Source organism: Rhamphochromis longiceps, linkage group LG9 (assembly GCF_057381845.1).
Source record: "Rhamphochromis longiceps isolate RC_006_pf linkage group LG9, R_longiceps_female_GT1.1, whole genome shotgun sequence".
In the NCBI taxonomy this organism is placed as follows: Eukaryota; Metazoa; Chordata; class Actinopteri; order Cichliformes; family Cichlidae; genus Rhamphochromis; species Rhamphochromis longiceps.
This window is the reverse complement of record NC_140565.1, coordinates 34328150-34344628: the sequence shown is the minus strand read 5'-3', so window position 1 is coordinate 34344628 and position 16479 is coordinate 34328150. Positions and strand designations below refer to the sequence as shown.

At 40.6% G+C, this 16479-nt stretch overlaps 1 protein-coding gene and 1 long non-coding RNA gene across 2 annotated transcripts in view; one reads left to right on the top strand and one right to left on the bottom strand.

Moving 5' to 3' along the window:
- The window catches only part of LOC146662743 (uncharacterized), a 36702-nt gene that overhangs the window by 7897 nt on the left and 12326 nt on the right, over nt 1-16479 (bottom strand). Inside the window, exon 4 of the mRNA XM_085419408.1 lies at nt 13725-14044. Within this exon, the coding sequence (XP_085275534.1) occupies nt 13725-14044 (320 nt within the window). The remainder of the gene's footprint in view (nt 1-13724; nt 14045-16479) is intronic.
- Nucleotides 3488-5155, top strand: LOC146662746 (uncharacterized). Its single transcript, XR_014913209.1, has 2 exons — nt 3488-3920; nt 4252-5155. It is a non-coding gene; the product is annotated as an uncharacterized LOC146662746 (long non-coding RNA).

Genomic DNA, 16479 nt, shown 5'->3' with positions numbered 1-16479 from the left:
TGGAGTCGAGTGTTTTAACCGATGCATGAAACGATACATTTTTAGACATAAGTTGTAACGGCGCCGTTTTCTTTGTGAGTATTTATTACACAGCCTGCTGCGGGGAAAAGCCTGTTCTAACGTTTGAGTCTAAGGTTTATTTTTTATTTTTTTGCAACAGCAGGAAACAAACGATAGCGTAAAATGAAAGGATAGACGTTTTTAAATCGTCATCCGATATATATCGTTATATCAGACAGCCCTAACGCTAACGTAGCTGTTTTGCAAGCGATCACGTGGTACATCATTATATACTGTGTACTTTCAACCAAAAGGCAAATAACCAAACCACATGTACATCTAATAAAAGATATAAATATTGAAACACTGATCCAACATTATCCTTTATTGACGGATCATTTGATCTTACACTTTTACCTGAATGTGGCTGCTGGGTTTAATATCGGCACATGCACATATGACAAAATAACCAGCTTCTCTCGTTCCATTTCAAACAGGACAGTGGTAACAACAATTTTAAGTTGTAGATTTTAAATAGGCTACATAAATTCCAATGGGAGCAACAGGACGGTCAAATGTCGCTGATTTTACTACAGAGTAGGACGGACTGTAGAGTAGCAAACATCGGAAAACACGCTCTCAACACTGCAGGTTACCTGGTGTAATGTTTTTCAGCTAAAAAGGAAACACGGTCTGACTCCTACATAACTGAAGGTTAAATGCAGCTAATATGTCCTGGTTTAAGGCAGGCACTCACACCTCCGCTCTGCTGCGTCTCAGCCACCATCGCTCTGGCAGAAAGGACAACAGAGCCAGAGTAGGGGAGAGGCGAGCTGGAACAGACCATACCATTTTTTTGGGGGGGGGGGTCTATACTTTTGTTTTTAAAATATTACGTCTCAACCAAATACTATATGCTTTTTATAAAGTACTGTGAATCTTTGGGGGTCCTGTGATTCAAAAATGGGCTAAAAACGCCCCCGAGTCACAGCAGGAAATAATCGAGCAAAACGCGAGCAAACGCTCAACTTCTCCCAGCATGCTGAGCTAATGGTTAGTTGGTGTTTTTCTCCAAACACTCTCTCACTCTTCTCTCAACGTGTTCACAATAAACTGTGAACAGACACCGAGGAGAGCAGCAGAAGACCTCATTCAGGAGCTAAACTCAACATGAACTGAACTCACAGTAAAGTTAGCTCGGTGCTTACCTTTAGATGAGCCCACAAACCGAGAGAAACTCCGCGATGAAGCTGCAACTCTTTCCAAACACAGGAAACAGATCAGGGAGCAGAGACCCACGTGGTTCACGCTGATCGCAGCTACGATCCAGGAGACAAGGGTGGGCAGATCGAAGCAGATATCGATCAGGACGTTGGTAGTGGTTTATGATCGATACTTTAGTTTGTTTCTCTCCTCTAAGTTCACTACTTTACTCCCGTTTCATGAAAAGCAGCTCTTTCCGCGCGACCGGGGGGAGGGTCTGGTTGCACCCGCTGGGGAGCGCCATATTGGGACCTCCGCAGTAACCGGACACAGGTGACCTCCACACTAACCGGAAACACGTGACCACACTAACCGGAAACACGTGACCTCCAAAGTCGGCAGAAATATGTTCTTTTTTTATTATTATTTCTTGTCTCGTTCCTGCATGGATCCTTAACCTTGCAAGTGGGTCGTAAAGGTTGGCACAGAGTCTTTCATGTATAAATTTGCCGTTAATAATGATATAATTCTAGGAATCATCTAGTTTGCTTACACTTTGTTAGCGTTACAACAACGGTCAGACCCCCGAGGTAGTGATGGCCAAATGAAGCTTTCTGAAGCTTGTTTTGAAAAACGGTTCATTACTCGGAGCTTTTCAACACAGTCCTCTCTGGTGACATCTGGTGGCCAAAAATATGAAGAGCAGCTTGAATCCACAAAATAAAACCTACTGCTTCATTATGATTGCCCACTACGGAGTGGAATTCTGTCTGATATTGGGCCACTGTTGTGTTGCTTTGAACGTGTATTTTTGGGGGGTTAAAAAAATGCGGTTTATTTGTTTAATAAATAATTTCGACCAGTAAACTCTCCTTGTTTAAAAATGCACCATGGTGTGGTCTTTCTTTGCTTGTGACTTCTTGATGTTGGTAAATACAATAATTGAAAAATACCACATTACATATAATATACATATAATAATGTACAACACATTCTGGAGTATGCTTCTGCTGTGAGGTCCCGCCTCCATGCACTTGTGCAAGAGCTAGACGGGTGTATTTATAAATAATATTATATTGGGGAAATTTTCCTATACATATTTTTGACCTGGGGGTAGAACTGATTGTGAAAGGGAAAATGCTTATGAACTTGCAAATTAAAAGCATGATGCATTTAAGGTAACCCTTTTTCATTTTTATTTAAGAAGAGAATTTGTTCCACTGTGCGATGGTCGAAACTGTTCCTTTTCGTGGAGATAATTTCTCCTGCATTAAGGAAAATCCCTTCACGTGGAACAGAAGAGGCTGGAGTGCAGAGAAACTGGTAGAGATGCAGTTATACAGTCTACCTGGGCCCCACAAACTCAGCTAAAGAGAATAAATAGATTAAATTGCTGCACATTTGGCAGACTAACATTTTCAGATTAGTTAAACAATAAAATATATATTTTTACAACATTAAATGTAAAGAATCAAGTTGAAGTTTTTCTAAAGTTACTTAATTATATTTATATTATGAAAGCAGATTTTTTTTGACATTAAGTTTTTTCCCATCCATCCATTCGCTTCCACTTATCCTTTTCAGGGTCGCGGGGGGCGCTGGAGCCTATCCCAGCTGTCATAGGGCGAGAGGCAGGGTACACCCTGGACAGGTCGCCAGTCTATCGCAGGGCCAACACACAGGGACAGACAACCATTCACACCTAGTGGCAATTTGGATTATCCAATTAACCTATCCCCACAAGCTGCATGTCTTTGGACGGTGGGAGGAAGCCGGAGTACCCGGAGGGAACCCACGCAAACACGGAGAGAACATGCAAACTCCACACAGAAAGACCCCGGCCTGATGTTGGAATTGAACTCAGGACCTTCTTGCTGTGCAGCAACAGTGCTAACCACCGTGCCACCGTTTTCCCATTACAAGATAAAATAAACACGCACAAAACAAAAGCAAACAACAAGAACACAAAGCTGGAAAACCCACCCAACTGACCAAAATCAACTCAAAATTCTCCCACACAACAGAACCTCCTCTCTTCCTCGCTGGCTTCAAATCTCTCAGTGGAATGATCAGTGGTTCGCTATCTGTCACCATCACAACACCACAAATCCCGCGAATGACTCACTTCCTTATAAACCATTGAATCAGATACCGAAGCAGTTAGGTTCTAAATGAAGTTTCGGACGTCGCTGATCACGTGACTCTGGCCAAACGAATCAAGCTTCGACACAGAGCTTCTGAAGCAGTGTGTTGATTTTTTTGACACACGCACCGGAGCGTCAGCTTCAAGCGGGCCATCACTACCCCGAGGTATCTAAACTTTAGTAAGGAATGTGCACTTTTGACACCTCTGGTTAGCATTTAGTGGTCAGTTTCAAACGTATTTGATTTTTGCTTGTTATGAACAAATTCACTTCACTGCTTTTCACGATCTGTAACATCAATGCACGTTGTTCCGTTTACTGCATATTGCACTTTATTTATGTCTCTCATTCCACCTGCATCAACATTGTAAAGATCGTCACAAAGAGATGTATACATTTATAAATACTAATATTCTCTATTCCATTCTGCCTCCAAGCCAGAATTGCAGGAATGCACAACATGTTGCAGAAGACTCTTTCACTGCCCTCTGTGCCCCACTCTCAGCCCTGCTGTCAGGGCAAAGATCGAGGAGCATATAAATGGACACAGTAAAAATGCTTTGCCTTTCAAAGGTATGTTGGTATTAAATATACCTCATAGTTAAAGTTATAAATATGCACTTCTTTTCAGCACTTCTGCAGTCTCTTTGTTGACTTTAAAGTTGCTTTTCACATTGTACAGTTCAGGTCATTCATCAGTGAGAGAAAAAAGCGTGTTTTCATTAAATGTTTTTTTCCTGTTCACCACATTTCCTGACAGCTCTTGTGATCCACACCATTTTGCTTTCATTATTGAGGATGGCTTGGATGTTTTTGTTAATATGTACAATCTGATTGTTAGATAAACTGATTGCATTCTATACAACTACATTTAAATTACATGTTGTTTTTCTCTCTCTTACAGACAAAATGATATGCCGGTGCACTTTCACTGCCCTGTCTGTAACATGACAGTCATACAGCGTGGGGATATGGCAAGGCAATTATTGTCATGTCAGCATTCAGGACTGCTCCCCACTGAACTCTCCGTGGAGCCCCATCTCCCTCTCGATGTCTTGTCTCCAGCATCAAAACCATTATCTGAATCTTCAGTAGAACATTCATGTGCTCCTCCCTCTGTGCTGAATGAAACTGTGGCTTGTGGAAAGTCCATGAAAATGAAATTCTCTCACTGTGATCTTAGTCTTTTTAAAAAAAACTTCAAGGCTCACATGATGAGGAGGCATTCAAACAGATCAATAGGTGTTTTCCTGGCCTGTCATCTGCAGTGTTTTTGTGTAGAGGGACTTCTTCCTCTTTGTTTTTCAGTTTGCAGAGGACATGGAGCTCTTTTTAAATGTGCTGACGAGCAGGGACTACGGGTCAATGTGATGTTTGACATTTCATGGACAGATGAAGGCACTGGCTGTTTGTTTGTGTTTTTATGTGTTGTTGCTTTTTCAGTGTACAGAATTCCAATTAAGCTTATTATAAAATGTTGTTCACTTTTTTATGTCCATACTCATAGTAAAAATTTTAAGTGTAAATGTAACAGCATTGTTTATACTTGTAACTTGCTATTAACATTAATGTATTACCCTGTAATCAATAATATTTTATACATTTTACGCATTAACCCTCTGGGCTCTATCCTGGCCATTTGTGGCCACTTCACTTCTTTTTTTTGACTACTACACTGCAGTGGACCAAAAGAATGACACAGGTTTGATCTTAAGGATCTAATAGTTGTGTGTGTCTGTGCATGACATTACAACGCAAATATGTATTTGCAAGATGGACTGGAATAAATTATGATGCATGAAATATTACACAGGCTGCAGTGAATTTCTGTTGATACAGACTATTGAGCTTTGAGTTTCCCAGTCAAACTTAGCTGTGAAGCACCTGCTAAAAACACTTTGACTCTTGTAGATTTCATAACAAGACACCATAGCCAAAATATCAACTCTAAAAAAAAATTCAAAGCTGGAGTTCTCCCACCCCTGCTCGCTGGAGTTCTCCCACCCCTGCTGTAAGGTAAAGACCCTACAGAGAGAACAGAGAAAACCACAACTACCAGTTGACTTCTATGAGCAGTGGAAAGGAAAAACTCCCCTTTAACACCAGCAGACCCAGCCAGGCTCCACCATCAGCCAGCAGGCCACAGCCAGGCTCCACCATCAGCCAGCAGGCCACAGCCAGGCTCAGCAGGCCACAGCCAGGCTCCACCATCAGCCAGCAGGCCACAGCCAGGCTCCACCATCAGCCAGCAGGCCTAGCCAGGCGCCATCATCAGAAATTCCGCTTCCGGGTCCCTCGTGGTGGCCGCCTCGTGCTCTCGCTTCAGTATGCCACCCAAGAAAGGCCCAACACCAGAGGAGGTTGAGGACATTAAAACCTCCCTCGGAGCGCTGTGCGGAGACGTGGCCGCAGTCAGGGCACAGCAGGAGCTGCTTCTGGGGCTTCTGGAGGAGGTAAAACAGCTACGCCTCCAAAATGCCGAGAAGGACAGACGGATCATGGATCTCGAGCGGCGGGTGGATGAGCTGGAGCAGTACACCCGTACGAACGACGTGGTCATCAGCGGTATTAAAATCAAGCCGCGCTCGTACGCGCGCGCGGTGGCCGGGAACGTCGGGGAGCCCAGCGACGAGGAGACCCGCTCGGTAGAGCAACAGGTGGCGTCCTTCCTCCAAAGCAAGGGGATAGAGATGGACCTGGAGCACATAGAAGCATGTCAATCACTGCCCAGGAGGAGTGACAGACTGCCGGCCATCATTATGAGATTTGTCAATCGGAAGAACAAGGTCGCACTGCTGAAACAAGGACGCAAACTGAAAGGCACGGACGTTTTCATTAATGAGCATCTGACACGAAAAAACGCAGACATCGCGAGGAAGGCAAGGCAACTGAAGAAGAACGGTAAAATACAACATACATGGGTAACAAACTGTAAGATTTTCATTAAGCTAAACGGGACACCAGAAGAGGCAAAAGTACTGATAGTGAGGAACATGGAGGATCTGGACAAGTATAACTGACACCAATGTATCAATTACACCAGGAAATGACATGGACACGTTGAAATTAGTTCTTCAACAGAAAGTAATTGATCTAGATTGTGAATATAAGGAGCATAATATAATAGATCCAGAAATAGATTCTGAAAGTAACTTTCTCTCTTCTTTTGTTAAAAATTGTAATTATTTCACTCAGGAACAATATGAAAAAGAAATTAACCTAGACGGGAAGCTCTCATTAATTCACTTTAACAGCAGAAGTATGTACTCTAATTTTGATTTCATTAAGGACTATTTGCAACAATTTTCTCGCCCCTTTAGTGTTATAGCCATCACTGAAACTTGGTTCAATGTCGATAAAGGAATAGATTTTTGTTTGAATGGATATGATTTAAAATACATGAATAGATTAAATAAGGCGGGCGGCGGGGTTGCTATATATGTTCATAACTCTATAAAATATAATGTTGTAACAACTATGTCTATGGCTATTGATGGAATTTTGGAATGTTTGACTATTGAGATTATGAATGAAAAAAAGAGAAATGTTATAATAAGTTGTATATATCGGACACCCAGTTCAAGTATTGACACTTTTAATGAATGGATAGAAAAAACGTTTGCTTCGGTGAACCAAAAATTACTATTCATCTGTGGTGATTTTAACATTGATTTGCTAAATCCAACAAGGTTAAAAGCCATTGATGACTTTACTGACACAATGTACAGCTTATCACTATATCCAACAATAACAAAGCCAAGCAGAATAACTTCACATAGCGCCACTATTATTGACAACATTTTTACTAATGTCATGGATTTCCAAATTAATAGTGGTCTGCTTGTCTGTGATATAACTGACCACTTACCAGTTTTTACTTTGTGTGACTGTGATTTAAAAAAAAATAGATACCAAGATCATGATAGCAAAGCGAACAATAAATGAAGAAGCAATTCATGCCTTCAATTTCGATTTAGCACAACAAGATTGGAGTTCGGTGTATGAAGAGTCAGATGTGGACAAGGCTTATGATAATTTTCTAGATATTTTTACTATGTGGTACAATAAACATTGTCCTGTAAACGAACACATGACAAAGAAAAAAAAGATAAAAAGTCCTTGGCTCACAAAAGGAATTATTAATGCTTGCAAAAAGAAAAACAATCTGTATAAACAGTTTATCAAAGTAAAAACAAAAGAAGTGGAACAAAGATATAAAGCATATAGAAATAAATTGACTGATATTATAAGAACGAGCAAACAACTTTATTATAGAAGAAGATTATATGAAAATAAAAACAATATAAAAGGAACTTGGGATGTGTTAAACAACTTAATTAAACAAGGATCTTCTGGAACATCATATCCTGAATATTTTACTGATGCAAATGGTGAAAATCACAACATGAGTAATATTGTCGATGGGTTCAATAAATTCTTCATAAATGTTGGCCCTGAACTAGCAGCGGACATCCCGTGTCATAAAAATGAAAATATCAGTAATATAAAATCAAATCCCTTTTCACTGTTCCTCTCAGCTACAAATGAGCAAGAAGTAATAAATATCACATTAAAATGTAAAAGTAAGTCTTCAATGGATTATCATGACATAAATATGTCTGTAGTTAAACAGGTTATTCTGAATATTGCTAGTCCCTTAACATATATCTGTAATTTATCATTTCAGTCCGGTTGTTTTCCAAAAAAAATGAAAATTGCGAAAGTAATACCACTATATAAAAGTAATGACAAACACAGTTTTACCAATTATAGGCCTATTTCTCTACTGCCTCAATTCTCAAAAATTCTAGAAAAACTTTTTAATTCAAGATTAGAAAAATTCCTTGAAAAACATCAAATAATAAATGTTGGTCAGTATGGTTTCAGAACGCAAAGAACCACTTCAATGGCGATAATTGAGGCAGTAGAAGAAATTACTGATACACTGGATAAAAATAAATATGCAGTTGGTATTTTTGTTGACCTCAAAAAGGCCTTCGACACAATCAATCACTCAATTTTACTGGATAAATTGGAAAGATATGGTATTCGAGGGAAAGCTGGTAACTGGTTAAAAAGTTACCTAACAGGTCGGGAACAATATGTTAGCATAGGGCATTACCATTCAGAGAAACTTGGTATTACATGTGGTGTTCCCCAAGGGTCAGTGTTGGGACCAAAACTTTTCAATGTATACATAAATGATATTTTTGATGTTTCTCAAGTACTTAAACTCATACTGTTCGCAGATGACACCAACATATTTTTCAGTAGCGATGATTATACTGATCTTGTAATGACTGTAAACAGGGAGCTAAAATTAATAAAAAAAATGGATGGACATAAATAAATTATCATTAAATATAAATAAAACTAAAGCAATGTTTTTTGGTAATTTAAAATATAATATAGAATTACCAATTATCATTGAAGGTGTACCAATTGATAATGTGAGTGAAAACAAATTTTTGGGAGTTATAATTGATAACAAAATTTCATGGAAACCCCACGTCAGACACATAAAAACCAAAATTTCCAGAAGCCTCGCAGTTTTGAACAAAGTGAAACAATTCCTTGATAAAGATGCACTTCGTACTCTGTACTGTACCCTGGTTCTTCCATATCTTACATATTGTGTGGAAGTGTGGGGAAACACATATAAAAATACAACTAATCCATTAGTCACAGTACAGAAACGAGCACTGCGTATTATTCACAAGGCTGGTTATCTAGATCATACTCACAAATTCTTTCTTCAGGCAAAGTTACTTAAATTCCAGGATCTGGTTAATTACAATACATCCATAATTTTGTATAAAGCTTTTACTAAACTTTTACCGGCAAATTTACAAACTAGATTTGAAATTCGAGAAAAGGTTTATAATGTGAGAGGCTTTGGAGAATTCAAATTACCCAGAACTCGAACAACCCGTAAAGGCTTTTGTGTGTCTGTATGTGGTGTGAAAATCTGGAACAGTCTGAGTTTACAATTGAAACAATGCAAAAATATTCATAGATTTAAATTCCTCTACAAACAGTTGGTCTGGTCACAGTATACTCAATGATGGGTTTTAGTGTGCTCTGTAATGTCTGTCCTCTTACCATTGCTGGTATGGATTCCAAAAAAAAAAAATAAAAAATAAAGTGTGCGTATGTATGTACATATATGTACTTGTGTGTGTAGATATATATGTATGTATATGTATGTGTGTCTGTTACTTGTAGTTATTACTGCCTGTTACCTGTGGTAATGCAATTTATAATTTATATATTCTGTATTCAGTTATGAAGGCTCTAATTGTTGGTTGCGAGCTGCCGCTTAGATGCTTGTATCTGCCCGGGGCTGTTGATGGGTCTGTATGCAATGATGGGCGTAGCTGCGGGAAGTTTATTGTTTTTTTTGTTGATGAGTGAGTATAGGGGTGGGATTTAATAAGTTTTCTTCGTCCCACTCCTTTTTCAGGCAAGTTTTGTTTTTTGTTTTGTGTATTTTATGTTCAATATAGGTATTTGTTGTGCCTGAAAATGAATAAATAAATGAATGAATGAATGAAACATACAGCAACAAACACTGTTAGCAAATGTGTCCTGGAGTTTATGCAGGTGCAGAAAGTGCTGCTGCTGTAAGTAAGCCTAACAGCTTCCAGATCACTTATTTTTCTGGAAAGATGGTAGGAAGGGCATCACTGCTCATCTCTACAATCTCCCAGATCTTGGAATACAAGCCTTTGTCCCATGAAAACCACTTCACAGTAGTAGGAGTCCACTAAAACCTACAAATGAAGAGTGATCCTGGAAGAAATAGGGCGCACATTAGTGACCTCACCAACTGCAAGACAGACTTGTCCCTGATGCTTATATGAAAAAAAGAAATAGGAAGATTTATGAAACCATTAGGACTTCATCACCTTTTTATCTGAAAAGTTCCTGGTAATATATAGCCTAACTGGCATTTAAAGAGTAAAAAGAATGTAGAAAAAACTTTGGTTTTGATGAAATGGACTGGTGATAATTTAAAGTGTCAAGTCAGTAAAAGTAGATAAATGTTTTAATAAATATACATTTTACAGCATTTTGTGAACATACACCAAAGGAGGGCCATTTTTGGCAACGGACAAGCTGAGAGAGAGTTTTATATTTTTGCTCACCTTGGAAAAAAATAATAGTGCACAATAATCAATGTTGATGTTAATCAATTAGATGTCCCAGACTACTATTAATAATACAGCGGTCCCTCGTTTATCACAGGAGTTACGTTCTAAAAATAACCTGCAATAGGTGAAATATGCGAAGTAGTTTATTTTTCTTCATTTTGTCATTTTTCCATTATGTGTTTTATCCTATTAGGGGCCATCGTGGCTCAAGAGTTGGCAGTTTCTCTTGTAATCAGGAGGTTGCCGGTTTGAACCCCGGCTCCGACAGTCTCGGTCGTTGTGTCCTTGGGCAAGACACTTCACCTGTTGCCTACTGGTGGTGGTCAGAAGGCCCGGTGGCGCCAGTGTCTGGCAGCCTCGCCTCTGTCAGTGCGCACCAGGGTGGCTGTGACTACAATGTAGCTGCCATCACCAGTGTGTGAATGTGTGTGAATGGGTGGATGACTGAATGTGTAAAGTGCTTTGGGGTCCTTAGGGACTAGTAAAGCGCTATACGAATTCAGGCCATTTACCATTTCCCTATTGTAAACTGTCCTTGGGTGTCTTGAAAGGCGCCTTTTAAATAAAATGTATTATTATTATTATTATTAGTAGTAGTATTAGCTAAAAAAAAAAAACCACCGTAGAGGGACGTTGTTAGCTGGCAGTTTTTTCAATGTTGAAATTTCCACATTCCGACACTTCAAATGCTTCAGGAGCTTTCCGCTCAACATCAGCACCACGGAAATACACAAATACATCCGTAGACTCCAGACAGAATTGGCAATGTGTTTTCGTGACTTTCAGGTGTATGGACCAATGTTTTCTTCTCTGATCAAAGCAGAAAGCTTTAATGAGCAGCTGGATTTGTCTCGCTTTAACTGGCTGGACATCGAAATGCAGCTGATTGAACTGAAAAGCTCGACTCTGTGGGGGTCAAAGTTTGCAGAACAACGAACGCAGCTGGAATCCACAGCTGTGCGTGTTCATGGAGCTGCCTTTTCACCTGCTGGACGTCACTACCTGACAAGTTTAACTGTCTTCAGAACATTGCAGAGGCCTCATTGACAGCATTTGGCTCTACATGTCTGTGTGAGCAGATTTTCTCTCAGACGAAGTGTCCTCAGGTAGCCGTCTGAATGCTGGACACTTGGAGACTTGTGTCTCTGAGTGGGAGACCAGAGATCACATTAACATGTGTATCCCTGTATTAACAAAAATGCCATATTGGCCCAGTTTATGTTTCCTATCGTTGCTGTGAGGAGACCATAAATAGCATTTGCATTTTCTGTTGTACAGTTGATTTGTTGTTATCAAGTTCTTGTTTGCACTGATCATCATAAAAGTTGCTGACCCCTGACCTGTGCTCTGTCAAGGCCTGGAGATCTGTGCTTTGGCAGACTGGGCCCATTTGACGTCCTCCTTGGCTCCTGTTATGAACGATCCTTACTTCTTGCCTGGAGGGCTGGTTAACCTGGGTGATTTGTTTAGAAGCCGGACTCTGCTCTCCTTTCAGCAGCTGCAACGATGTTTCGGCCTTCAGAATGTGGAATTTTCTAGATATCTGCAACTGAGGCACTTTATAATTAATGACACCACTCTAATGATGGACCCTACTAGGTCTGCAGTGGTGGACGCTTTGTCCTCCCTGCAGTCTGGGAAGTCCAATAGCTCATTTAATAAAGTCCTTAACTCCGGTTCAGCCCCTTACTTCCTGGCTGTAAAACAGGCTCAGGAAAGACACCTAGGACATCTATAACTGTTTAAGACTGGCAGAAGATTTGGGTCTGTGCCTCCAAGATATCTGCCTGTAACTGGACTCAATCGATTCAGTAAAAAATTGCACATAACACCCGCTTTAAAAAGTAAAATCGATGTAAACTCTTCCCCATTGTGCTGGAAGTGTAATGTGGAGGAGGGACTTTATGCATCGTCTTTGGTCCTGTGTGAAAATTCAAAAGATTGGGTTTGATGTTGCTAAGGTGCTTTCAGATATTTTCAATTTCCCTGTTCCTTTGTATGTGCCTCTGAATTTTGTATTGCCTGAGCAAGGTTTTAGTTCCCATATTCTTTTTCTTTTGTCTCTATTACTATGAGAAAAATCCTAATACAAATAGAAAGAAAAATTGTTTGAATCTGAAATCATGGCTCAAAGTACTTGTTGTGAGACAAGTTCTTTATTTTGACACCAAACTGTTTAATAAGAACTTTACACATAATTCATCAAATATAACTAATGCTTTAACAGTATCAGGATTTTATAATACAAACTTCAAATCTACAGGAAAAACAGCGGCAGAACATGTGGATTAAAATGCATTAACTTAAAAAAACCCAATAACAACATGTGGACTTCAAGCACAAAGTCATAGTAGTTATTGTTTGAAAGCCGGTTGATAGATTTAGTTCATTTTGGAAGCTTTCAGAGCAACTGGTGTGAAATTATTTGAGGCTTTGAAAGAAAAGGATTTAAGAGCAGGGATTACCAAAGCAGAAGAATAAATATGAAAAACGATTAAAATGTAACTGAAGTAATACATAAAATGAATACATAGAAAAAGCAAGTAGTATTTGGAAAAGAGGAAGAAAATCAAAATGAAAAAGAACTGATGTATATATCCAAATGGGTAGTTTTGATACAATTTTGGTAAAACACATTCCTATAACTTCTATAATGTAGCAAAAGGTACAACTACTAAACACTACGGTTTCCTAAGGGAAGAAATATTAAAATGTATCAGGGATGAAAACTTAGAACATTAAAATTCCCTCAAGTGAAAATAAACTTCATGTACATATCTATACTTACAGCTTCATTAATTTAACATTCACTGCAGGTCCAGAAAGCAGAGCTACCTCATCAGATCCAAGTGTGACATCAGCTGCACTCTTTACAGGAGACTCCAGCTGAACTCTGTGGAGCCTGATCTCAAGGTGTTTAAGTCTGACCCTGAAACCAGAAGAGGATCTTTCTGTCTCGTCAGATTCATTGTGATCCAGTGATTTCAGTCCTGCATGATCACGCTGATGTTTGCACAGAGCAGATAATGAAGTGAATGATTTTGCACATTGGTAACAGTGAAACTGTTTATTTGCAGCGTGGGATTGTTTGTGTTTGGAGTATGAAGTGAAATTCTTGAAGCTCTTGTCACACTGGTCACAGCTAAATATCTCTTTCATGTGTGTACGTTCATGTTGGTTACGACTAGCTGAATATGAAAAGCTTCTGTCACAGTGTCTGCACTTGTATGGTGTCTCTCCTGTGTGGATTCGTTTATGCTTTTTAAGGTCACTTGCAGTGGTGAAGGATGACCCACACTGGTCACAGACATGCTTTTTAACCCCACTATGGAAGAGTTCATGGCATTTTAAATCACTTAATGTGGTGAAGCCTCTCCCGCATTCTTTGCAGTAGTTCATTTTGTCTCCAGTGTGTCTACGTCGATGTCGATTTAGATTCTGTCGATTACTGAAAGTATTTCCACAAAGGTCACAGCGAAACGCTTTCCCACCACCACAGTGACGACAGGGTTGAGAACTGGATCCATCTGTGCCGCTCTGCTTCTAAACAAAGACACAAACACAGTGTAAGTCGGGGAACTCCTTTAACATTTTTATCCTGAACATTGCCTGAAATAAAGAGCATCTCTGCCAACATCCAGTTACATTTTACTGTTTACATTATAACACTCAACTTAATAGGCGAAAATGACTCTCCATTTTTCCATCTACCGTATTTTCACGACCATAAGGCGCACTTAAAAGTCTTAGATTTTCTTCAAAAAGTACGGCGCGCCCTATAGCGCAGTGCGCCCTGTGTGTTGTAATGAGGACGTAGTAGAGAACACCATGAGAACGCTAAAGGGTGAAGTGTGGCCGAGTTGGATCATTGAGCAAAGAACGAGCGGGAGAAGCGTTTCGACAGTCACCATTCGGCTAAAAGCAGTTTCACTAGCTGAAGAGATGAACATTGAACATTTCCAAGGAGGTCCGTCTTGGTGCTTTCGTTTTATGAAACGGTGCCATTTTTCCATCCGGACCAGGACTACGGTAGCGCAGCAACTTCCAGCGGATTATAAGGAAAAGCTGGCCATCTTCCGCTCCTACTGCAGCAAACACATCGGCGACAAAAACATCCAGCCCAGCCACATCACTAACATGGACGAGGTCCCGCTCACTTTTGACATCCCGGTGAGTCACACTGTGGAGAAGAAGGGGACCAGCACGGTAGCGATACGCACAACGGGGTATGAAAAGTCGTCTTTTACTGTTGTGCTTGGCTGCCATGCTAATGGACAGAAACTGCCGCCTATGGTGATTTTTACGCGAAAGACTTTGCCTAAAGAGAAGTTTCCAGCAGGAATCATCATTAAGGCAAATGAAAAGGGCTGGATGGATGAGGAAATGATGAAAGACTGGCTGAGGGAGGTGTATGTAAGGAGACCAGGTGGTTTTTTCCACGCATCACCATCGCTCTTAATCTGTGACTCTATGCGTGCCCATCTCACAGCCGATGTGAAACAAATGAACTGTGAGCTTGCTGTCATTCCGGGAGGCCTGACAAAGGAACTCCAACCGCTGGGCATCGGTGTGAATCGCCCGTTCAAAGTAAGGCTGCGAGCGGCCTGGGAGCGATGGATGACCGATGGAGACCACAGTTTCACCAAGAGTGGAAGGCAGCGCCGGGCGAGTTACGCCACAATTTGCCAATGGATTGTAGATGCTTGGGCTAACATGTCTGCTGGCACTGTTGTTCGAGCTTTCGCAAAAGCCGGCATCATTTCCGAGGAGCCGCACGGCACGGAAAGTGACTGACAGTGAAGAAAGTGAACCTGGCATGTTTGATGGAGATTTAGCGCAGCTGTTCAATTCAGACACAGAGGATGAGGACTTCGATGGGTTTGATTGATGATAAAAATGTGAGTACCAAACTTCGTTTTGCTCCTGCTTTATTTTTAAATACGCACACTTGTATGCTTGTGTGTTGTTGATGATGACGATTACCGGTAATAGAAATGTGAGTAAGGTACCGAACTCAGGTTTGCTCCCGCTTTATTTTTAAATACGCATACGGTACTTGTACAGTGGGGCAAAAAAGTATTTAGTCAGCCACCGATTGTGCAAGTCCCCCACCTAAAATGATGACAGAGGTCAGTAATTTAATTTGCACCAGAGGTACACTTCAACTGTGAGAGACAGAATGTGAAAAAAAAAAATCCATGAATTCACATGGTAGGATTTGTAAAGAATTTATTGGTAAATCAGGGTGGAAAATAAGTATTTGGTCACCTCAAACAAGGAAAATCTCTGGCTCTCACAGACCTGTAACGTCTTCTGTAAGAAGCTTTTCTGTCCCCCACTCGTTACCTGTATGAATGGCACCTGTTTGAACTCATCATCTGTATAAAAGACACCTGTCCACAGCCTCAAACAGTCAGACTCCAAACTCCGCCATGGCCAAGACCAAAGAGCTTTCGAAGGACACCAGGAAAATTATTGTAGACCTGCACCAGACTGGGAAGAGTGAATCTACAATAGGCAAGCAGCTTGGTGTGAAAAAATCAACTGTGGGAGCAATCATCAGAAAATGGAAGACATACAAGACCACTGATAATCTCCCTCGATCTGGGGCTCCACGCAAGATCTCATCCCGTGGGGTCAAAATGATCATGAGAACGGTGAGCAAAGATCCCAGAACCACACGGGGGGACCTGGTGAATGACCTGCAGAGAGCTGGGACCAAAGTAACAAAGGTCACCATCAGTAACACACTACAACGGCAGGGAATCAAATCCCGCAGTGCCAGACGTGTTCCGCTGCTGAAGCCAGTGCATGTCCAGGCCCGTCTGAAGTTTGCCAGAGAGCACATGGATGATACAGCAGAGGATTGGGAGAATGTCATGTGGTCAGATGAAACCAAAGTAGAACTTTTTGGTATAAACTCAACTCGTCGTGTTTGGAGGACGAAGAATACGGAGTTGCATCCCAAGAACACCATA